This window comes from Pelophylax lessonae, assembly GCF_965119305.1.
Source record: "Pelophylax lessonae genome assembly, chromosome: 7".
Taxonomy (NCBI): Eukaryota; Metazoa; Chordata; class Amphibia; order Anura; family Ranidae; genus Pelophylax; species Pelophylax lessonae.
Window position 1 is genome coordinate 215,259,652 of NC_138774.1, and position 24,374 is coordinate 215,284,025.

General features: G+C 46.6%; 1 protein-coding gene across 1 annotated transcript in view; it reads right to left on the bottom strand.

The window, feature by feature from the left end:
• Nucleotides 1-24,374, bottom strand: part of NPDC1 (neural proliferation, differentiation and control 1) — a 225,501-nt gene that overhangs the window by 66,766 nt on the left and 134,361 nt on the right. The window contains exon 2 of the mRNA XM_082262847.1: nucleotides 7,107-7,241. Within this exon, the coding sequence (XP_082118973.1) occupies nucleotides 7,107-7,241 (135 nt within the window). The remainder of the gene's footprint in view (nucleotides 1-7,106; nucleotides 7,242-24,374) is intronic.

The following is a 24,374-nucleotide window of genomic DNA, read 5'->3' on the forward strand; positions in this document are numbered from 1 at the left end:
TTTCAAAACTTACCACCACAAAGTCGACTGTGCTCCAGACTGACCGACGCAAACCTGGAAAACCAGTTGCGAGTAGCAACATCATCTATACCAGCTAACATCACACACCTCACCAAAGAGAAGCAGTTGCAGCCATCACATTAGGGGTGAGTTAATTAAATTTTTGACCAAATATAACAGGCACATTTTTAAGTTGATAATTTTGTACGGCCCCCGAATGATTTTATAAATACCCAAATGGCCCTTGGCAGAAAAAAGGTTCCATACCAGTGCCTTAAACAGTTCAGACTGGCATAGACTCGCTAAAATTGCTTCGACTACTGAGCCAATCACCCCAATATCAGGGCAGATACACAATACAGTTCAGTGGGCAATTAAACGAACCCAAACAATACAGATCACAGCCGATCTTTTCCAAAGTCCCCTATTCTGTTGACCTGTAAGCAGTGTTAATTTTGGCAGCAAATTTCAATTTAGTTTTAGTCTTAGGACTAAAATGCCATTTTAGTTTTAGTCGTATTTTAGTCATCTGAATTGTTTTAGTCGTATTTTAGTCGACTAAAATTGTGTTAATTTAGTTGACGAATACGTTTTAGTCGGTTTTAGTCGACGAAATTAACACTGCCTGTAAGCAATGCAAAGACCTGAGTAGCCAATAAATAAAGTCCAATGCGGTGCTGATGAAAAGCAGCAGAAAAAAGCAAGCAGCAAACCTTGAGCCCATTTCTGGGACTTAAAGCCGCTGAACCCCTAGACTCTCTGTTCCACCTTCACACCAAAATCTGTATATTTGTTTTTCACTTGTACAATACTTTATATGGCTTTCAAACACTTGACTGCTTGCTGTATAATGCAGGAGACTATAAACGGTGTTTGTATTACTCCTAATACAGAGAGAGGACACACTGGACACGTCATCACAGCATTGTCTGTCTAGATTGTAATTCACCAGCATGTTCCCAAACCATAGAGGTCTTTCCGACCTCAGACACAAATAGTGAAGGATTATGTGAATTTCAAGGCTTCTTTCACTGCCTGACCTTGTCTCCTAATCACTGATCCAGGCAGATATTGAAAGACAATTTATTCTAGGTATGTGTTTCATGAATATGATTACATTTATTTTTATATAAAACTAGCATGAAAACTGGAATATATCCTAAAGCAGTATTAAGCCCAAAAGCAAACATTTATTACATCGCAGTTTATTTTTTCTCAGCTGTTACGGCTATTTTGTTCTGTTGATCTGGCCAGCATGTCTGTTTTTAAAAAAACACAAGCTCTCCTCCAAATGTAGCCGTTTAAACAGGTGAGGCAAACCACTTACAGGGGTACTTATAATGATCAGCTTTTATTTATGTATGTAAAACCCTTATCCCAAAAGGGAAAAAAGGGTTGCTGTAACTTCTTATAAAGTATGAGCTGGAGTTCGGCTTCAGTTTGTTAGTTTATCTAAATCTGCTAGTACAGCTAACACTCCCCCTCCCCCCCAGACTGACAAAGCTGCTATCCAAGGTTGCCCCTGTGCTCCTTCATCCAGAATGGGCACTGTTACTGGCAATATCACCAAGTGAAAACAGAAGGAAATGGCCTAAGAAAAGAAAACGAATGCAGCCACTACATCTAAGGATTGGTAAGCTGCACTAATGGCATTTTTGACTTATCGTAAAATCCATTGCTCTGATGTTCATTGACGGACACAGCTCTTGATCTTGTTAACCATTGGGTTATATTGCCCCCATACAGGAGTAGGACACTAGGCAGAAAAAAGTCTGGCTTTGTCTATGGGCAGTCCCCAGGGAGTATACAGTATAAGCAGCAAGCCACGTCCGTCGGTGGACGATAGAGAAATGGGAGTTTTGACTTACCGTAAAATCCAATTCTCTGATGTTCATTGAGGGACACAGCTTCAGATCTTCATAACCATTGGGTTATACTGCCCCCCCCCCCCCCCCCCCATACAGGAGTAGGTCACTAGGCAGAAAAAAGTCTGGCTTCGCCTATGGGCAGTCCCCAGGGAGTATACACTGCTATCAGTACTCAGTTTTGTTACAAGCAGTATCAGAATAATTACAACTCCACAGAGGGGCGGGTGCTGTGTCCATCAAGGAACATCAGAGAAATGGATTTTACGATAAGTCAAAACTCACATTTTCTCTTTCGTTCACTGACGGACACAGCTCCTGATTTTCTTAGCCATTGGGACGTCCCAAAACAGTGTTAAACATGAGGGGTGGGAACAGCGAAAAAGAAATTCCCAAGACTAAACATTAGCCAACCAGGTAAACAGGAGCTCAACCAAAACAACTGGAGTCCACCTGAAAAAAAACAATACACCCTAAAAGAGGACCAGGTCCTCTAAACAGCAGCCTGAAAAACTGCGGCCAAAGGAAGCATCCCCAGATGCCAACACATCCACTTTATAGACCTGTGTGAAAGTGTGCACCGACAACCAGGGGACCGCCTTGCAAATCTGCATCACTGACGCCTGATGACTGAAGGCCCAGGAGGCACTGAGTGCCTGAGTAGAATGCGCCTTGACAGGGAAAGGAGGAACCTGACCCTTGATGGAATAGGCCCGAACCACTGTCTGTCTGATCCATCTGGAAATGGTCGCAGAGGAAGCAGACAACCCTTTCCGAGGTCCATCCGTAAGCACAAATAGTGAGTCTGACTTCCTTAAAAACTACATAGCTGCCAGGTACACCCTGATCGCCTGGATCACATTCAAGGCATGCAAAGCAATTTCCTTTGGATGTTTAGGCCTGGGACACAATGTCTTCATTCAAATGAAAATCAGAGACAGGGGCGAAGAACCACTTTATCTCTGTGAACCAGGTAAGGTGAACGACAGGATAACGCCGCCAATTCTGACATCCTGCACACAGAGGTGATAGCCACCAAAAAGGCCACCTTCTGGAACAGTGTAAGCAGGGGAATCTCCCGAAGATTCTCAAAGGGAGGCTTCTGGAGGACTGAGAGCACCAAATTGAGGTCCCAAGGCAGTAACTGAGACTGCACTGGAGGAACCAAGTGCCAAACTCCCTGAAGAAAGTAAACACCAGGGAGTGTGTGGCCAAGGGCTGTTGAAGGAAGACCGCTAAGGCCGACACCTGGCCCTTGATAGTACTCAAGGCCAGTTTCTGCTCAACCCCCTTTTGAAAGAAGATCAAGATCCGAGCCACCGAAAAAGAACGAGGATGAACCCAAAGAGATTCACACCACGCAATGTACTTCTTCCACGTACGATGCTAAATCTTCCTGGAAGTAGATTCCCTAGCTTTTAAAAGCGTTGGAATCACCAACTCAGACAAACCTCTATCCATCAGCACCTGGCGTTCAACAGCCAAGCCATCAAAGCCTGCGGCTGTAATTCAAGATGGAAGATTGGTCCTTGGGACAGCAGATCCTCCCTGAGAGGAAGCTTCCAAGGAATGTTGGCGACCAGCCGCACCAGATCATCCCCTCTGCCTCGATCCTGAGTAGAAGTCTTGGCAGAAGCTTGAGAGGAGGAAAGGCATAAATCAGACGATACTGACGCGTCTTTGGCATCTGCCAGAGGATCCCGTGACCGAGCCACAAACCTCTGCACCTTTCTGTTGATCCGGGAGGCCAAGAGATCAACCTCGGGAATTCCCCACCGGAGACACAACTGATGAAACACCTCCAGATGAAGGGACCAAGAGGTCCAGCAGGCGTTGGACCTCTTGGTCCAACGCCTGCTGACTGAGGTAATCTGCCTGCCAGTTTTCCACCCCGGGAATGTGTATGGTAGAGAGGGCTGGAACAAACCGTTTTGCCCACCTTTAAAATGCCAGTTACCTCCAGAGCCGCCAGGACACTTCTTGTGCCCCCCTGGTGATTGACATAAGTCACAGCCGTGGCATTGTCTGATTGACTGCGCACTGGACATCTCTGAAGACGATCCATCCAATGTTCGTTCCAAGACATTGATCGGTAGTCTGGACTTTTCCGGTGTCCAGAGCCCCAGAGAAGAATTTTTGCAGAGGACACCTCCCCAGCCAGACAGGCTGATATCCATTGTGACCACTGTCCAATACAAAATGGGGGGAGGATTTGCCTAGCCGAAGCGCCAGAGAACGAAGCCACCATATCAGGGACTCTTTCATTCTCTGGCTCAGCCGGATCTGGTTGTCCAGAGTCTGCGGAGTCTTGTCCCATTTGGCCAGAATCTCCCTTTACAGGGATCTCATATGGAACCGCCTCGACACCATCAAACCCAGGACCGGCATGCAAGTCCGGAGGGATGACCATCTGCTGGACAGCAGGAGACGAATTGCAGCCTACAGTTTCTGGAGTTTGTCCAGAGGAAGGAGCACTCTGGCTAAGGTCAAGTCCAGAGTCAGACCCAGATAGTTCAGGTTTGTGGACAGAACTAGAGCAGACTTCTGAAAATTCAGAATCCAGCTGAACTTTCTCAGAGTTCGAATGGTGATCTCCAGGTTTTCCACCAGAGCAGTAGGAGACTCCGCTTGCAGAAGGAGGTCGTCCAAGTAGCCCATTACCACGATCCCCCGCTGGTGTAACAATGCTAGCCCTGTGGCCAACACTTTTGTGAAGACCCGAGAAGCGGAGGCAACACCAAAGGGTAACAACACAAACTGATAATGCTCCTGGTTAACTTGTGAACAAGCACGGAGACCCGTGTGAAACGTTAACAGTTCCTGTCTGTTTGGCATGGCGATATTTCAATAAATTCAAGCAACCACATTCCATGACGGAGTGCAACCTATTTCTTTTTCTACGAATACTTTCACGGTGGCGAGCTGAAGTGAGCACCCAGCTAGGTTTGCAGAGCACAGCTGATTAAGCCTGAGCGGTGTTGCTCTTTTCTTTGCAGCACCACTGGATCACCAGTAACAGAGCACCTAATCTATCCTCAGGAGAGAGGGAGAGGACCCCCCCAGACTCTCCACCCAGCAGAAACAGGCACCTACAGCCACCAGGATAATCTGCACGCCACGTGTGGTGATCAGGAAATGAAAAGATCCAGGAGTCAACACCAGGGGATGAGGAGGGGTTCCCACTGCCAAAATCGCCACCCACGGGGCTCCACTGTCATGGCCACCAAACTTGGCTGCTGTGCACTGAGCACACAGGCTACAGCAAAATGGTGGCACCACGAGGCACCCAGGAGGGATCCCTAGGCCTCAGAAATTGGGACAGGCAAGAAGGGAGCCCCCACCAGGTACAGCCCCCCACAGCCGATCGCCATCGGTGACCCCCCTTCCCTCCGCCCCCATTGTCAGCACAGCATCCTGCCCCTACCCAAGGCGGTGGACCAGGCCATCCCACAGCCCCAGCATCAGTAAAGGAGGAGGGGGGAAATGGGGGGTGATATGGCCCATAGGGACCACCAGACCGATGAGGGGGGTGCCTGATGGGAAGGAGGGGAACCCAGGGGTCCAACCGTCCCATAGAGGCGCCCACGTCCAACCCAAAACCCTCCAGGTGGAGAGGGGGGGGGGGGGGGAATCAGTCACTTATAACAGGAACTAGGCAAGCACCGCTCCTGACAGAACCTCCTCTTCATCCAAATGGGGGGCTGTCGGCTAGGAGGACCGAGACCCAGTCGAATGCGACCTTGCAAGACATTTAACTATAGCCCCGTCTGTTGGGTCTATGTCATGGCCGACGTAGCGTGAAGCTGAGGTCTGCGCGCGCTCGCTGGCCAGACTGGGGTGACCACTGGATATAGATTATCCAGCCCATCGCCCAGTCTGGCAGTTGATTGGAGATCTCACAGGAAAAGAGAAAAACCCAGGAGAAAAAATTCTTTCTAAAAAGAAAAAATTGCCAGGACCAGAGATCCCAGCGAGGAACTTGGTCATAAATCCTGACTAGGCAGAAGAAAAAGTGAGTACCTATAGCAGAAAGAGGGAGTATACCCCCTGGGACAGATTTTTTTTCTGCCTAGTGTCCTACTCCTGTAGGGGGCAGTATAACCCAATGGTTAAGAAGATCAAGAGTTGTGTCCGTCAACGAACGAAAGAGAAATATTACATTTATGGTTTTGGCTTTAATATCCGCCTCCTGCCATTCCCTACACAACATCACACAGACTGGGAGAGGGAGGGGCAGACCTCTTGGCCAATCAGGACCCTTCTGCTTTCCATCTCCCTCCCTAAACATGCTAATTAGAAGAGAGAGCAGAGGGACGATGTCATCAGTGTACTTTCTGCTCTTTCATGGTCTAGTCACAGGCTGGGGTGGTCTGATAACCCAGTTGTATTGGTTAACTGCAAAGGAGAAAAGCGAGGTCACCAGCTCAGCCAAGCTAGCAGGCAGAGGTGTCTAGATTACAAGGTGGGTTAAACAACATTTCACATAGCTGTAGACCTGTGAATTTAGCCGACTGCCCTGCACTCTCAGTAGACAGAGTTAGGAATTATGGCTGAGGGATCTCCGTGTCTGAATACGAAGACATACAAGACGCCAAGGGCTGACTCAGCCTGCCATACTCCACCTAGAATTAAAATCACACATCTGGGAAGACTGACACTAACCAAGGTAAAACAGCACGGTAAATTTAGTGGACTTGTACAAAGCCAATGGGGATCTAGCCTAAATATTAAAGAGGAAGTAAACCCTCCTCAGGAAGTTGTACCTATAGGTAAGCCTATGATAAGGCTTACCTATAGGTACTGTAAATATCTCCTAAACATGTACGGTTTAGGAGATATTAACCTTTAATGCAGCCAGTGACGTCACTGGCGCATGCGCTCTGAAGGAACGGCTGATCGTGCCGTTCCTTCAGAGCCCCGTGCCGTGACCGTCCGCTCCCGCGCGCGTGCGCGGGAGTGACGTCACCGCGGCTCCGGCCAATCAGATGGCCGGATGCCACGATCCCGGAAGACAGGCGACTGAACATGTCGCCCATCATACAGGTAAGAGAGCGGCACGGCGGGGGCTCGTTCTAAGGTAAGTATTTCATAATGAGCTAGTATGCGATGCATACTAGCTCATTATGTCTTTCTCTTGCAGGTTGTAAAAAAAAAAAAAATTTTCTGAACGAGTTTACAACCTCTTTAAGGGAAGAATCAGAAAACTCAACACTTCAGGACAATGATATTTCGGAGGAGTACCTGAGTTGGTTTGCACACACGTGCCATCGATGGCCTCCACGTAGCCTTTCATACAGTGACCGCATTCTGAAGAGTCCTTAGGACAGGGATCTCTCATATTCAAGACGCAGTCTATACTTCTACATTTCGGAGTGGCTGAAAAACACAGAAAAAACAACATCTTAATAAATTGCTGCATCAATTGCTATGGATTATACAGTATATATTAACAATACAATACAGATCAATACCAGCCAAAGACGACTTGTTTTTGTATGTATAGTAAAGGCAGGGTGTAACCCCCCCCCGCTGGGTCTTTACTGCCATCTGGGCCCCAGTGGGGAGATTCTGCCCCATACCGGACACAGCCATGGCAGGCTAAACTCAAATCCAAAAGTAAAAGTCCCAAATTTTTCAGGAAAAAAAAGTCCTGGCCATCAAAAGGATTTCAGTAAAGGCCATTACCTGCTTCTGTTCTGTATATAGTGAGATTGGCCCTTCCATGTGCTGAAATACTTCAAAACAAAGGCAACTTGGGAGTAATCAGTGTCAAGTGTTGCATTTTAAACCAGTACACCACCAGCATATCCCTTTAACACATGCTAAATAATCCAGTGCAGGGATTCCCAAACTATGGCCCTCCAGTTGTTCAGGAACTACAATTCCCATCATGCCTAGTCATGTATGTGAATGTCAGAGTTTTACAATGCCTCATGGGATGTGTAGTTCTGCAACAGCTGCAGGGCCGTAGTTTGGGAATCCCTGATCCAGTGTAATAAACCTGACAATATTGCCAAGAAGCCATATTCCCTGCAAAAGGTTGCCTGTACTCTCCCTGCAAACTATTACAGGAGCAGGGGGATGAGGATTATGGGAAATTAGAGATGCACCGAAATTTCAGCAGGTGAAACATAAGCTGAAAATGGTGTCATTGGCATTTTGCCGATGAGAAAAAAGTGCCAAACACACTTGCAATTTTTCCACGATTTCACTGTGTTTTTTCCTGTGCCTATGGTGTGTTGTTCATAAGTCATGTGACTCAAAGAACGCCTCAAAATAGTAACACGGGTGCGTTATTAATGCATTCTTGCTGCGTTTTCAATGCATTTCACCGCAGAGGTGTTTTTTTTTTGGTGCATTTTTTATTTATTTTTTAACTGACCAAAAATGCAACTAGCAAGATTTTTTAACACCACAACAGAAGCGCAACAGACCAGTGTGAAGACATGCATAGAATTTAAAGGGATACTTCTTTCACTGAGCTTTTCTTGCGCTAAAAGGTGCCAATAGTGGCCGACAACAAATTGATATTAATTTAAAATTCATGATATTAATTAAAAAGTTGAAAATAATAATAATTATTTATCAAAATATATATATTTTTTAAAAACAGTCATTTTCGGTTTTTGGCCTAGTGCATCCTGAACTTTCGGTCTCGGCACCAACATTTCCATTTGGTGCATCTCTATGGGGAATCCTGTATGAAAATAGAAATCTGAAACACTCTAGCAGCCAGAGCAAATAACTAGCTACAAAAATATATATATAAAAAAAACCCTGCGCCTTGGTTTAATGTGAAAATAAATTGACTAATTTGTGACAGCGGCAGTAATAATGTGTGCTACACTGCAACACAAGAACCAGTGAATTAAATATAAAACCCTGATTACCACTAATATCCAAGTTAAACCCATATCTTATGAATAATATCACAAACCAACTGTGACAGATATCATTTTTAAAATAAAAAATATGATTTAAAGAGCACCAGCATAGTAGCACTGGGATAATCACTGTGGGACGTGCCTGGATCACAAGACTGGATGCAGAGGTGTAACTAGAACCTTCAGGGCCCCGGTGCAAGAAACCATGAAGGGCCCCCAGACCTCTGGCCGGGGCCCTTCCCTTCAAGCCTGGGGCTTTTCCCACTGATCCCAGGGCCCTTTATTACGGTCCCACAGTGGGACCCTTTCACAAGTTCTGCAGTGGGCCCCCTTCCTGCCATCTTGGGTCCTCCCCCACGGTGGTGGAATGCCAGGGCCCGGTCCTGGAACTTCACCCACCGGTGTCAGTAGTTTTTTTTTTGTATTTCAATTGCATTATTTTTTATCATTTTTATTTTTTCACAATATCACTGACTATGACTCTGTCCATTCAGAAAAGGAAGGAGCTGGTAAATTACATATTTACCGACCCCTTCCTTGTTCTCTATTGTGACACATCCCCTGCAGCAGCCGGCAGAAGAGGGGAGGGAGCAGAGTGGGGGGGGGGCAGCACAGTGGGGGGGGGGAACCAGGGGAGCACACAGGGGCCCAGAGACAGCAGAACACAAGTGAACTGGATAGGAGGAGTGGCGGGGGCAGCATACAGAGGAACCAATCTCCTCCATTTTCCTCCTGCAGCTAAAGGGAGGAAAAAGGAGGACAGTGATTTTTCTACATGCTGCCCCCGCCGTCCCTCCTATCCAGGTGTACAGGGGAGCCGCACAGGCCCCCTGGAGCATGGGGCCCGGTTGCAATTGCAACCCCTGCATCCCCTGTAGTTACGCCCCTGACTGGATGGCGAGAATTCCAAATCTTTTTTTGCCATACATGTACGGTGCAGCTCACAATACCCTGAGCAAGAAAGCATGCCGACTCTTCTTATGTTAAGGATAAACATATATATATATATATATATATATATATATATATATATATATATATATATATATATATATATATATATATACACACACACACATATATATATATATGCATACACACACACACGTGTGTATATATATATATATATATATATATATGCATACACACACACGTGTATATATATATATATACACACACACACATATATATATATATATACACATACACACAGACACATACATATATATATATATGTTTATTATATTGCAGTGGGGTTCCCCTGGTACTTCAAAAATGCTTGTTTTTGTGTAGGGTACCAGTAAAAAGCACTTTCTTTCGCTCCTTCAGAAGTCAGCACTTACTCCTCCAATGTTCTGGGTTGTGATCGGACCCCTTGGTGTCCTCACTTACACGGTAGGACTGACAGCCTTGCATTGTATGTGATGATGTCATAGCTCGGAGCACTGACCAGAATACTGAGGAGGAAAGGCTGCATGGGAACGGTCCCATTGAAAGAGGAGCCTGCGAGAGTGGGGGATTGGGTAAGCAAATTTGCTTTTTACTGGTACCCTAGGCAAGAATGAACATTTAACCCTTGCATTGCTGGGGGAGCTCCATAGCAAGAGGTTTTTCTTTTTTCTATTTCCAGCTTTAAATTGTATTATTTTTTTTTCTTTTAAATACTGGTCTGGGACAGCCATAGAGTAAACCTTGAACGTAGACGAAGCCTGTTAGTGTGGTCCTCATTTCTTATGGTGGTGGACATTTTGATTAAGGAGCTCCGACCAATACATCTAAGCTGTATTCATATACATTAATGCATCACTCCGGGCAGACGCACAGAATCTGCTCCGGGCGCCATTTTCCCACCCACGCCTGCGGCAGTATGGTGTTCTATGCAGAGACAAGAGGCAATCCAATAAATGAGTCTGTTACACAGCAAGCATCTGTCTTGTGTCTCCTGGAGATGGGGAACTCTCAGCAGCAGAGCCTCATCTTTCAGTGCCAGGGGAAAGAGCTGAGTTACTGGCAGCTGGTGATGCTCGGAGGCCTTTAACTCTTTGGTGGGATACCTAGAGTAATGCATCTGAAAAGGGCAAGGTTAGGGACTGTGCCAACACACCTTTTGTTCCCGTCACAACTGCTTCTCTCCACATGGAAGTCAATGGAAACAAAAAAGTAACGTAAAGGGTAATTCCACTTTTATAGAAAGAAAATAGCAAAAAAGAGCTTAATCAATTGCTACACAGGCCATATTGTTATTGAAAATTACCTACCAACCCTGGGGCAATCTGTATACTGCCGTGTACAGAATGCCTACAAAAATATAATTTCCTGCTTGTGTGATTGGCTCACTGTTTATCCCAGAAGTCTGCACTAAGATACAATTCAGATTTTAGGCCCCATGCACACGGGGCGTTAGAAAAAACGTACGTCAAAGTTAGTTCTGACGCCGGAAAAAGCAGCTGTAAAAACGTGCTTTCAGTAGCTTTTTCCATTGGCGTTATTGCACGTTTTGCCACGTTGCTTTTAGCAGCGTTTTTTTTTCTTCCATTCAAAATCAATGGTTCCCTATGGGAGCCTATTGATTTGAATGGAGGTCGCACCGCAACACCGCAAGTCGGATCCGACTTGCGGGGCGACTTGCGCTGTGAGAATCTTGAGGGGGAACTCCACGCCAAAATGGGAAAAAAACGGCGTGGGGTCCCCCCCAGGGTTCCAAACCAGGCCCTTCGGGTCTGTTATGGAATTTGAGGGTAGCCCCATGCCGAAAAAACGGCATGGGGTCCCCCCCAAAATCCATACCAAACCCTTATCCGAGCATGCAGCCCGGCAGGCCAGGAAAGGGGAGGGGACGAGCGAGCGGCCCCACCCCCCCTGGACCACACCAGGCCACATGCCCTCAACATGGGGGGGTGTTGGTGCTTTGGGGCAGGGGGAGCTCTGCACCCCCCACCTCAAAGCACCTTGCCCCCATGTTGATGAGGACAAGGGCCTCATCCCCACAACCCTGGCCGGTGGTTGTGGGGGTCTGCGGGCAGGGGGCTCATCGGAATCTGGAAGCCCCCTTTAACAAGGGGGCACCCCAGATCCCGGACCCCCTCCCTATGTGAATGGGTATGGGGTACACTGTACCCCTACCCATTCACCCCATAAAAGGCAGTGTATGGAAATAACGACAAGAGACGTTTTGGAAAGTTTATTAAAAATCTTCATCCGACTCTTCTTGTCTTCTCCTCTCCGGGGTCTTCTCCGGGGTCTTCTGCTCTTTTGCTGTCCGCCCTTCTTGTCTTCTCCTCTCCGGGGTCTTCTGCTCTTTTGCTGTCCCCCTCTTCTTGTGTTCTTGTCTCCGGGGTCTTCTGCTGTCCCCTCTTCTGCTGTCCTCTCTTCTTTTCTTCTCCTCTCCGGTCTTCTGCTCTTTTGCTGTCGGCTGTCGGCTGTCTTCTTCCTCCGGCCCTCCTCCGACGACGTCTCCGCTGATTATGCCTATCTCCGGTCTCTTCAGCTTATTATATAGCCATTAGGGGCGTGGCCCCGATGACGTCATCTGGAGGCCCCGCCCCCTCATGTCACAGATGACGTCATCTGTGACATGAGGGGGCGGGGCCTCCAGATGACGTCATCGGGGCCACGCCCCTAATGGCTATATAATAAGCTGAAGAGACCGGAGATAGGCATAATCAGCGGAGACGTCGTCGGAGGAGGGCCGGAGGAAGAAGACAGCCGACAGCCGACAGCAAAAGAGCAGAAGACCGGAGAGGAGAAGAAAAGAAGAGAGGACAGCAGAAGAGGGGACAGCAGAAGACCCCGGAGACAAGAACACAAGAAGAGGGGGACAGCAAAAGAGCAGAAGACCCCGGAGAGGAGAAGACAAGAAGGGCGGACAGCAAAAGAGCAGAAGACCCCGGAGAAGACCCCGGAGAGGAGAAGACAAGAAGAGTCGGATGAAGATTTTTAATAAACTTTCCAAAACGTCTCTTGTCGTTATTTCCATACACTGCCTTTTATGGGGTGAATGGGTAGGGGTACAGTGTACCCCATACCCATTCACATAGGGAGGGGGTCCGGGATCTGGGGTGCCCCCTTGTTAAAGGGGGCTTCCAGATTCCGATGAGCCCCCTGCCCGCAGACCCCCACAACCACCGGCCAGGGTTGTGGGGATGAGGCCCTTGTCCTCATCAACATGGGGGCAAGGTGCTTTGAGGTGGGGGGTGCAGAGCTCCCCCTGCCCCAAAGCACCAACACCCCCCCATGTTGAGGGCATGTGGCCTGGTGTGGTCCAGGGGGGGTGGGGCCGCTCGCTCGTCCCCTCCCCTTTCCTGGCCTGCCGGGCTGCATGCTCGGTTAAGGGTCTGGTATGGATTTTGGGGGGGACCCCACGCCGTTTTTTCGGCATGGGGCTACCCTCAAATTCCATAACAGACCCGAAGGGCCTGGTTTGGAACCCTGGGGGGGGACCCCACGCCGTTTTTTTCCCATTTTGGCGTGGCGTTCCCCCTCAAGATTCCCACAGCGCAAGTCACCCCGCAAGTCGGATCCGACTTGCGGTGTTGCGGTGCGACCTCCATTCAAATCAATAGGATCCCATAGGGAACCATTGATTTTGAATGGAAGAAAAAAAAACGTATAACGTGGCTTAACGCACGTTAAGCAACGTTATAGCAAAGTTATTCAGCTTTTAGCAGCGTCAGGCGTTTTTAACGCTGTAACGCTGGTCCTCAGAACGCGCAGGTGGTGGGTTCTTGTTGCAGCCTAAAAACGCCTAAGCCACTTACAGCTCAAAAACGTCTGAGTGTGCATGAGGCCATAGAATAACATGGAGGGGCGTTTTTAGGCTGCAAAAAGAAAACGCCTGACGCTGCTTACAGCGGCGTTAAAAACGTCCCGTGTGCATGGGGCCTTAGGAACAAAGTTTATTTTTGGTGAGATACTCCGTAAGGGTTAATTACTTCTAAAGGGTTGCAGACACTGCATCTTCTCTCAGAGACTGGCTGACAGTTATGCAAAATGCCTAGGAGAAGGTAAAAAAGGGCAATACCAGTTACTGAGGCCAATGGTGTACTTACTTTGTCCATAGTACAACATTACATCTATTGAGATTGTCATTGAGCAAATGATTGAAAAGGCTAAAATTTCTTGCGTTTTATTCAACTAGATCTTCTCTATCTGTAGGCACTGCTTGAAATATAGATCCAAGTCTTAGTCTGAAAGTAAACAGCTTCTGCTATAGCTCTCTCTTTAGAGAAGCCATAATTGGCTCTGACACCAGTGCTATGGGTATACCCTGTATAAAATGTTTATCTGTAAAGCAAACATTTTATATTAATGGTAAAAAATTGTATTGAAAAGTATATTTGGGCATAGCAGTGATGCAGCATAAAACTTTCCGCTGATTCCCACTGAGCAGGTGGACGGCTTGTTCGTGTCTGCGCCACTTATGCAGAGCAGACACAGCCTGCTCTCCTCTATGGGCGTTTGGATATAAATGGACCATCCGTCCATTTAAATCTGACTACCATCCGTTCCGCTAAACAGATAGGGAACAGATCCTTGTCCGTTTGTTTTTAGCAGATAGGATTGGATGTCGGTGGGTATTAACCACTTAAGCCCCGGAAGATTTTACCCCCTTCCTGACCAGGGGGTTTTTTGCGATTTTTTACTGCGTGACTTTAACGGACAATTGCGCGGTTGTGCCATGTTGTACCTAAACGAATTTCACGTCCTTTTTTTCCCACAAACAGAGCTTTCTTTTGGTGGTATTTGATCACCTGTGCGATTTTTTGATCATGCGCTATAAACAAAAAAAAGAGCGTAAATTTTGCAAAAATAACAATATTTTTCACTTTTTTTTATATGAAATTCCCCCCCAAAAAAATGTAAAAATTAAAATTTTTTAACATTTTCGGCCAATTTGTTTTATGCTACATATGTTTGGTAAAAAAAAAAATCGCAAAAAGCGTATTTTGATTGGTTTGCGCAAACGTTATCGCGTTTACTAACAAAGGGAAAGATTTTTGTCATTTTTGGTTTTTTTTTAACGAGTAATGGCGGCGATCTGCGATTTTTTTTGTGGTACTGCGTCATTGCGGCGGACAGATCGGACCCTTGACTGACATTTTTGACACTTTTGGGGGGGACCAGTGACATTACTGCAGTAATCAGTGCTATACATATGCACTGTTACTGTAATAATGACACTGACAGGGAAGGGGTTAATTTTTATTGGTGATCAAGGGGTTAATGTATGCCTGGTGCTTACTAACGTGTGTGGGGGGAGGTGACTGAGTGACACAGGGACAGATCGCAGGTTCAGCTATGCTGAACCCTGCAATCTGACCCTGCCTGTCACTTAGGAGATCCGCCCGCTTTGTTTACACAAGCGGGCGGATCTCCACACTCTATTCCCTGAAGATCGGGGAAGAGCGGCGGTGATCACTGCCGCTCCTCCCCTGGCTGACTCCCGCAGTGACTGAATACAGCGGGAGCGAGCATCCGGAGGCGCGCGTGCGCTGCCCACAAGGGGAGGAGCCCAGCGACGTAGGTCTATGTCGCTGGACGATAACTAACCACTTTGCCGCAGTACAGTCAACGTGACTGGTCGGCAAGTGGTTAATGGATGTGTGTCAGTTGACAACCACCACTCCATAGAAGGCAATGGGTGGTCTGATCTGGTCTGCCTGTCAGTTTTTTTAGGTTGGTCCTCCCATGTGGAAGGGGCCCAAGGTCGAGTCACTGGCCAGCTGAGTGGTGGTCATGTCAGGTCTATGTCCTCTATGAGTAAACCGTGAACTTCCTCCTATCCACAGTCTACAACAGCCAGTCTCAACCTTTTTAACATGGAGGAACCCCTGAAATGACTTTCTGGTCTCAGGGGACCCCTCCTAATAATTACTCTATATATATAGATCACAGTACATTAGTGATATAGTCATTGGGAAGAATGTTCCTTCCACTTGTGGTCGTTAGGAAGAGTCCCTCGTTACAGATAGCTAAAAAGATCAATGTTGTCAGTGGGTACTTAAGTGAGAGTCAGAAACTGCTCATTGATCAAAGAACCCCCAAACAACCTATGGAGGAACCCTAAGGTTCCATGGAACCCCAGTTGAAAAAGGCTGGTCTACAACCTTCGCTCCACTCCCTAGTCAATGCTTCTCAGTTACGTCCATAGGACTTCTCTCGTGCTGCTCCTTCCTCTGAATAGCGTTTTGCACACCATCAGACACTCCCCAAATTTCCACACCTTTAAAAGTGCCATGAAAATGAATCTTTATAGAAAGACATAAAACATCTTTATTCCAACACAGGGTTTTCTTTAGTTACTTTCTGCAACACATCCCCTACTCCAAATCTCCCATTCCTATGTTGTCTATGCCTTCTGTTAAGGGATTGAGAAAAGCTCTCCCCTAACTACTGTTTCACGTTCTACCACCTACCTATCCTCACTTTTAACAGCACTGCAGAAGATCGCTAAAAAATGAATAATAAATGCTGTGCATAAACCAAATCCTCTAAAAATCTGAGCGGAGGATCTTATAATAGAGACAAAACATCTAAATAGAATTCTAATTGTTTGATATTATTTATGCTCTTGACTCTGATGGAAACAATTACAGGAGCCGGGCACCGTGCTCCATCGCGGCAAATGAGAACTCTCTCCAGACATCTCATTAGCATGTTAGTAAAATTAGCCAGGCCCAGGTTTTTCCACGTTCCGAAATGATTGCTACGAGAGGCTTATTACCTGCCATGTTTTTCGTGAACAAGACAGACATGTGACACTGAATTTACGGTCAACACCAAGAGACCAAGCAAACTGAAAGACCCAGCAGTCTAAATGACCAGCTTTGTCTCTGATATTTAAAGAGAACCTCTCCAAATTCACTGGCTGCCAATGCCGGAAATGCTAGTGGCCTGGCAGTAAGCTGATCCTTCATCTTCAATACTTGAGTCATCGACCCAGAACATGTAAGCAGGTATGATCCATTTACACCAGGCGATACCAGCAGAGGCGTAACTAGAACCTTCAGGGCCCTGATGCAAGAAACCATGAAGGGCCCCCCAGACCCCTGGCCGGGGACCTTACCTTCAAGCCCAGGGATCTTCCCACTAATCCTGGGGCTCTTTACCCTCGTTGCATGGCCTTTTATTACGGTCCCGCAGCAGGATTCTTTCACAAGTTCTGCAGTGGGCCCCCTTCCTGCAATCTTGTGGGCCCACTTCCTGCAATCTTGGGGCTTCCCCACAGTGGTGCAATGCCAGGGTCCGGTCGCAAGTGTGACCTTTGCGATCCTGGAAGTTCACCCACTGGTTTGCTACCGGGCCCCCTGGAGCATGGGGCCCGGTAGCGATTGCAACCCCTGCAACCCCTGTAGTTACGCCCCTGGATACCAGTATAACCTGTGCCCGCTGGTGTGCATTTGTAGGGGCGGTGCATTGCGTTTTTACAACACATCGAATTGATTACAAAAAAACTTTTCATTCAACTCCGTGCACCACAGTACTTAAAGTGGTTGTGAAGGCAGAAGGGTTTTTTTTAATTTTAATGCATTCTATGCATTAAGATAAAAAACCTTCTGTGCGCAGCAGCCCCCCTAACACTCACCACCTGAGCCCCATCTCGATCCAGTGATGTCCATGATGTCGTCTGGGACTTGACAGGAGGGAGGGGCCAGGAGCAGAGAAGAGGGACCAGAGAAGAGGAGGATCTGGGCTGCTCTGTGCAAAACCACTGCACAGAGGAGACAAGTATAACATGTTTGTTGTTTTAATAGAAAAAAAAAAATGAGACTTCAAAATTGCTTTAACGTGGTAATGCGTGTTTCGCTGCGTAAAAATGCAGACATGCTTCATTTTTCGGTAATACACTGGTGTATTATGTTATGTATTGTTATGATATGAATAGGAAACAATTGTTTTCAATATGTCCTTACTTTGAACAATCAATTCAGATCAATACTGCTCAACCGGCATATTGTAAATGAGCCCCATGATATGTTGTAGTGAGGTTTTCCTTATCTGCATAATTGTTCTGGATTAGTGACAAAATCCAACCGTCTATGGTGCGATTTTCTTTCCTGCAACCTGTCTCTCGATTTTGTGTCCTCCCGGCGGGCGGGGCACAGGAGAACACAGTAATTATTGCTAGCAGCTATAGCCACTGGAAAAATAGGACATGCTGGTTGTACCCAAGTCGATCCACTTTGGCATATTTGTCACTTTTTAATCAGAATTGTATCAATAAATTTTCATTTGTATTTTTTTATATATCGTTGTTTTGTACTTTCTTTTTTCACTTTTTCCATTGCCTAAGTCCCCGTTCACACTAAGGCGACCTGTGAGGCGACCTGGTCGCCTCACAGGTCGCCGTAGGTAGCCTTCCATAGGGAAGCTGCGGACCCGTTCTAATAGGAGCGACACAAGTCGCTCCGACTTAGAAAAAGGGTCCGGAGCTTCTTTGGGGCGACCGCCATAGACTTCAATGTTATGAAGTCCGTGGTGGCCGCTCCGAGGTCGCAGCGCGCTGCTCGCACCGCGACCTCGGAGGTCGCCCCCCGAAGTCGGATAGCCCCTGTGTGAACGGGGCCTTAAAAATCCCCCTTTGAAGAGGAGAACAACACACCAGTGTTATTTTATAATGTCGATCTACTGATCAGCCTGCCCATACATGGTTCAAATCTTGGCTGGTCCCAGTCTATACCCAGCATTAGAAGGCATTATATCAGGACATCTGAGTGTTTAACCACTTGCAGAACGCCCGCCGCATATATACTGCGGCAGGCTGGCTCGGCTGCACAAATTGCCGTACCTGTACGGCAATCCGCGGGAGCGCTGCTGGAGGCAGGGATGCCAATCCCTGGGACCGGCAGCAACGATTCCTGCCGACCATCCGCGATCGCTCCCCGCTAAGAGAAAAGGACAGTCAGCTGTTGTAAACACAGCAGACCGTTCTCTCTGAAATGATCACAGGGCGCCTGCGATCCTTCTATATAGGAACAAAGGTCTCTATGATCATTTCACAAGTCCACCCCCCATACAGTTAGAAACACTCCCCTAGGCTCACAATTAACCCTTTGATCACCCCCAGGTTAACCTCTTCCCTGCCAGCGTCATGATTACAGTAACAGTGCATATTTTTAGCACCGATTACTGTAGTAATGTCAATGGTACCCCCAAAAGTGTCAAAAAAGTCAGTTAGAGGTCCGATCTGACCGCCACAATGTTGCAGTCCCGCTGAAAATCGCAGATCGCCGCCATTACTAGTAAAAAAATAAATATATAAAAAAGACATAAATCTTTCCCCTAGTCTGTAGACGTGATAACTTTTGGCCAAACCAATCAAAATACACAATAAAATATTTACAAAAATATGTAGCAGAATACAAATTGGCCTAAAAGGATAAAAAAAAAAATTGATTTTTACATTTTTTTTTGTGGGGGGAATGTTATATAGCAGAAAGTGAATATATATATATATATATATATATATATATATATATATATATATATATATATATATATTTTTTTTTTTTAGAATTTTTGCTCTTTTTTTGTTTATAGCGCAAAAAATAAAAATCACAGAGGTGATCAAATACCACCAAAAGAAAGCTCTATATGTGGGAAAAAAAGGCCATCAATTTTATTTGGGTACAGCGTTGCACAATTGCGCAATGGTCCCTTAAAAATAACAGTGCGGAATCGCAAAAAATGGTCTGGTCATTAAGGGGGCAAATCCTTCTGGTCCAAAACTGGTTAATTCACATGCAGCCTAAACTGGCGATACACAGATCGATATTTGGCCAGTTCAGCAGGGCCTGGCCAAATTCTGATCCATGTATGGGTAGGATGATTGTACAGATGGCAATCTACTGATCAATGTCTGTACAACCAGCCTGTTAGGCATTTTCTGAATATCAGCGCCTCCGGCTATAGCTGTTAACACTGATCAGTGTGTTCTGACAGCGAGGAGCAAAGCGCAATGGCACAGCAGGAGTAAATCCCCCATCCACAGCGAATGTCTGCATGGGGGAATTGGGTATTTTTTTCCATTCAAACAGCTGATTGAAAGAAAAAAGTAATCAACGTTTGACCCACTTATCTGTGTATTGGAAAAGGGTGATAAATGTGCTTGTGCTGGTATTTATGACACAGGGTTCTTACTGCCAAAAACAAGCTTATTCCTTATAGAAAAATGACATCTAATGCTTAAACTTCCTCTACAGGAACACTTACAGCTCATCTGAACCCAAGAACAAACACCTAAAGTCGTAAATAAAAACTATTTTTTTTAGTCCACCTCACTGAGCATAATAAAATAAACCTTCCCCAGTAAACGATTTGTTAAATGTCCTACCCCAGCACTTTACAACATTCAATGCTGCTGGTTCCTGCTCTGTCAGTGCTGCTTCCCTGAACTTTCAGTCTTCACAGGAAAGCATTAGGCTACGTTCACATGTGGGCGTAGCGGATCAAACAGAATCGAGGGACACATGACGCACAAAAGAAGCTATTGTACCTTTTTTGGGCGTCATGCATCCCGCGATTCTGTTTGCACGATGTTACCGCGTTTCGGCATGCGGAAATTGCGGCAACATCGCACAGCGTTTGGGGTGCCATTGCAAATCACAGGCATCGCACAGGCGCCCCGCGATTTGCAATGATTTCCAGGTCACGGGCAGAGTCGCGGTGATTCTGCCCACAATCTGCTACGCCCACATGTGAACGTAGCCTTAACAGTGGACAGTGCAGTCACCAGCCAGTCTGTTAGCTTGGGGAGGAGGAGGAAGGAGTTGCAGAGTAGTGCCTTGACATCCTAAGATACAAGGCTGTGGGATTCTATTGTTATACACAGTGTAGGGAGGCACAACTATTCTCCTTGCATGTAAGGGTTGCTCCATAGGATGCTATGAAAAAGGAGCCAACCTGAAACAGGAAACCTGGGGCAGCCATCATGGCACCAGCTTAAACTGGAACATAGGCAAGGATTAAAGTGATATTAAACCTTTTTTTTTTAAGCACTTTTAGCAGCTTACTTAATCACTTACTAAATATGTGGCTTCTTTTACAATATAACACCAGACATTTTTTTTTTGGACAGAGTGGAGCAGCTTTAGAACCTCCATCAGGTTTGTATTCCTGTACATGTCTCATTGAAGAGATTAACAATGGGGACACTGTCAGCAACAGAAAATTGATTGGTTCACATAAGCCCGACTCCAAAGTCACGTGATTTTCAGTGCAACTTTGGAGTCTGAATTTGATATGAATTTAATGTGACTTTTACACTCTGTGGAGGGGTTGGTAGGACTGATACTATACATCTGCATGAGTATCGGTACTTGTGCAAATGCACCAATATCTGAGACCGATACTTTCAGGCTTGGTTCTTGCAGCTGTCAGGGAGATTCCCCCACTGACAGCTGAAATGTAAAAAAAAAATTAAATAAAATGACGGAAATTATCGTTGGGGAGTAGGGCTGCCGCATCCTTAACAACTGATGACTCATTCAGCTGTCAGTGGGGTTCCCCTGTTGACAGCAAAAGTGTTAAAGAAGTCCAGCAATTGGAGCAGTCAAAAAAAAAAAAGCACCCGTGCAATGTTTATCAACATTGCTCAGCCCCTGAAACACTAAGATAAAAAGAAACATTGTTTTGTTTGTATCTGTTTCTTCATCTTCAGATGAAAAGGGATGAACTTCCATCTGCAGATGAAGTCAGTTTAAAAGCAACCTGTCAAGAAAAAAAAAAAAATGGATTTTTGTAAAATCTTACCGTAAAATCCTTTTCTCTTAGCTCATCGACAGACGTAGTCCTCGGTGATACACCACCTTCGGGTTATGTTACCTCCGCAGGAGCAGGACTAGACAGGAAATTAAAAAGCTCTGGCCACACCCTAGGGGCAGTCCCAGAGGGTATATCCTCTCTCTCTCTGCCTCAGCAAATCAGTTATGTGAAAAAGCAGTGCTTAGAGAATTTAACCCAACCCAACTCCAAAACAGAGGGGCGGGGACTACGTCTGTCGATGAGCTAAGAGAAAAGGATTTTACGGTAAGATTTTACAAAAATCCATTTTTCTCTAGCGCTCATCGACAGACGTAGTCCTCGGTGATACACCACCTTCGGGACGTCCCAGAGCAGTATCACAACTGAGGGGTGGGAAAATGGAAATCAATCCCAATCTAGAAGGCCCAACCGGTGCCAACTAGAAGTTTACAATGCTCATCCTTAATGATGAGACTCAACCAAAAAAGAGAAAACAATTTTTTTTTTTTTCCAAACAGAAAAAAACCCTCGAGGTAGACCACCGGTCTCCTCAAATTGCGGCCTGCAAAACCTTGCGGCCAAATGAGGCATCCGCCGATGCCGTCACATCAATTTTATAGAATTTTGTAAAGGTATGTACCGACGACCAGGTGGCCGCCTTACATACCTGGACCACTGACGCCTGATGGCGAAAGGCCCAGGAAGTACTGAGCGCTCGAGTGGAGTGCGCCCTAACAGGGAACGGAGGACTCTGACCCTTAATAGAATAAGCCTGTACCACCGTTTGTCTAATCCATTTGGCAATGGTCGCGGCAGATGCAGGCAAACCCTTTCTGGGGCCATCCGTGATCACAAAAAGTGAATCCGTCTTACGGAATGATTCCGTAGCTTTCAGGTATACCCTGATTGCCCGAACCACATCTAAGGAATGCAACGCATGTTCCCGATGATGCTTGGGCTGAGGACACAAGGAAGGTAGTACAATATCTTCATTCAGATGAAAATCTGAAACCACCTTGGGAAGAAAAGATGGCTTAGGATGAAGTACTACCTTATCCCTATGAATCACTAGGTATGGTGACTGGCATGATAATGCAGCCAGTTCTGACACCCTGCGAGCAGAAGTAATAGCCACCAAGAAGGCCACCTTCTGGGATAGAGTAAGCAAGGGAATCTCCCTGATGTTTTCAAAGGGAGGTTTCTGTAGAACCGACAAAACCAAATTAAGATCCCAGGGCGGTAAGGGCGCGCGGACTGGAGGAGCCAGGTGCCGCACCCCCTGGATGAAATTCCGCACCAAGGATTTGGTAGCTAAAGGCTTCTGAAAGAAGATTGCTAATGCTGAAACTTGACCCTTGATGGTGCTCAAGGCTAGCTTCTGCTCAACCCCTTGTTGCAAAAAGGCCAATATTCGAGTCACCGAATAGGTACGTGGAGGAAATCCTAAAGATTCGCACCACGCAATATAAGTCTTCCATGTGTGATAATAGACTTTGCTGGAAGTCGCTTTCCTTGCTTTAATAAGGGTAGGAATGACTGAAGTAGACAAACCTCTGTCCTTCAGTACTTGGGTCTCAATGGCCAGGCCATTAAAACCAGCGACTGTAAAGCACGAAGGTAAATTGGTCCTTGAGACCACAGACACTCCCTGAGACGAAGTTCCCACGGAACGTCTGCGACTAACATGTCCAAGTCGGCCAGGCCGGCTTGAGGAGGCCAGCCTAGAATTTCTAGGACCACTGGCGCTGATTGGATCTGAACCAGGCGTCCCTAGAGGTATCTGGCCCCGACCATCCGAGAAAGTCTGGTCGTTTTCTGTTCCCACACATTTATCAGATACCTGATTGCTATCAGGAAGGGTGATCTTTTCTGGTTGAACCTCAGGGACCGAAGTCACCCGACTAGAGGCTACTTGGCCTATCTGGTCAACCAGATCCGATTCCTGTGAGGTATCGGGACTAATCTTAGGAAAAGGTAAAGGAAAAGATCTTTTCAGGGAACGGTAACTACCGCTTCCTGTGGTACTTAAATGTTGGAAGGGAAGAATCGCACCGGTAGTAGTGGTTGATGCTCGATCTAATGTCCTGAATACCGGTGAAAACGTCCCCCCACCCTGAAACCGGGTGGGGCGCACCTTCAGGCTGTGTACTCCTTTGCTTCGGGTTTGGCTGGGTTGGTCCCCTTCTTGAACCCTCCTGGAGGAGTCTTGCCTTTCCCGCTAGTACCAGCCGGGCGCCCTTTATGGGCGGTAAAGAAAGGTCCTCGCTTGTTGCGAGGTCCCTTAGCTTTTGCAGCCTGTGGCAAAAAAGTGCTCTTGCCCCCAGTGGCATCCTTAATGATTTCATCTAGGTTGGCTCCAAATAGACGATTCCCCTGAAAGGGGAGATTGGTCAAGGTCTTTTTGGAACCTAGGTCAGCTGACCAGCATTTTAACCACAGCACACGTCTGAGGATCACTGCTAACTTAGATGCATGCCCTAATAGGGGAGTAGTGTCCAAGGCTGCGTCACAGATAAACCGTAGCCCTTGTATGATCTGTTCCATCAAATCAGATGTCTCCTGGGGAATATCTTTTCCCCTAAGATCTTGGCGTACCATTTTCGCCCATTCCGTAAGTGTCTGGGAAACTAGACCAATAACGATTACTGGTCTAAATGCTGACCCTATCAGAGAAAAGATAGTGCGGGACTCTGCTTCTATCCTTCGATCCACCGGATCCTTAAAGGACGAAGTGTCCTCCACTGGAATAACCGTGGCTTTATTCAGCCTGGAAATAGGCGGATCCACGACTGGTGGTACCGTCCATTTCTTAATGATGGATTCCTCAAACGGATAGCGTCTAGCAATACGCTTGGAAATAGTAAAGGTACGTTTAGAATGCTCC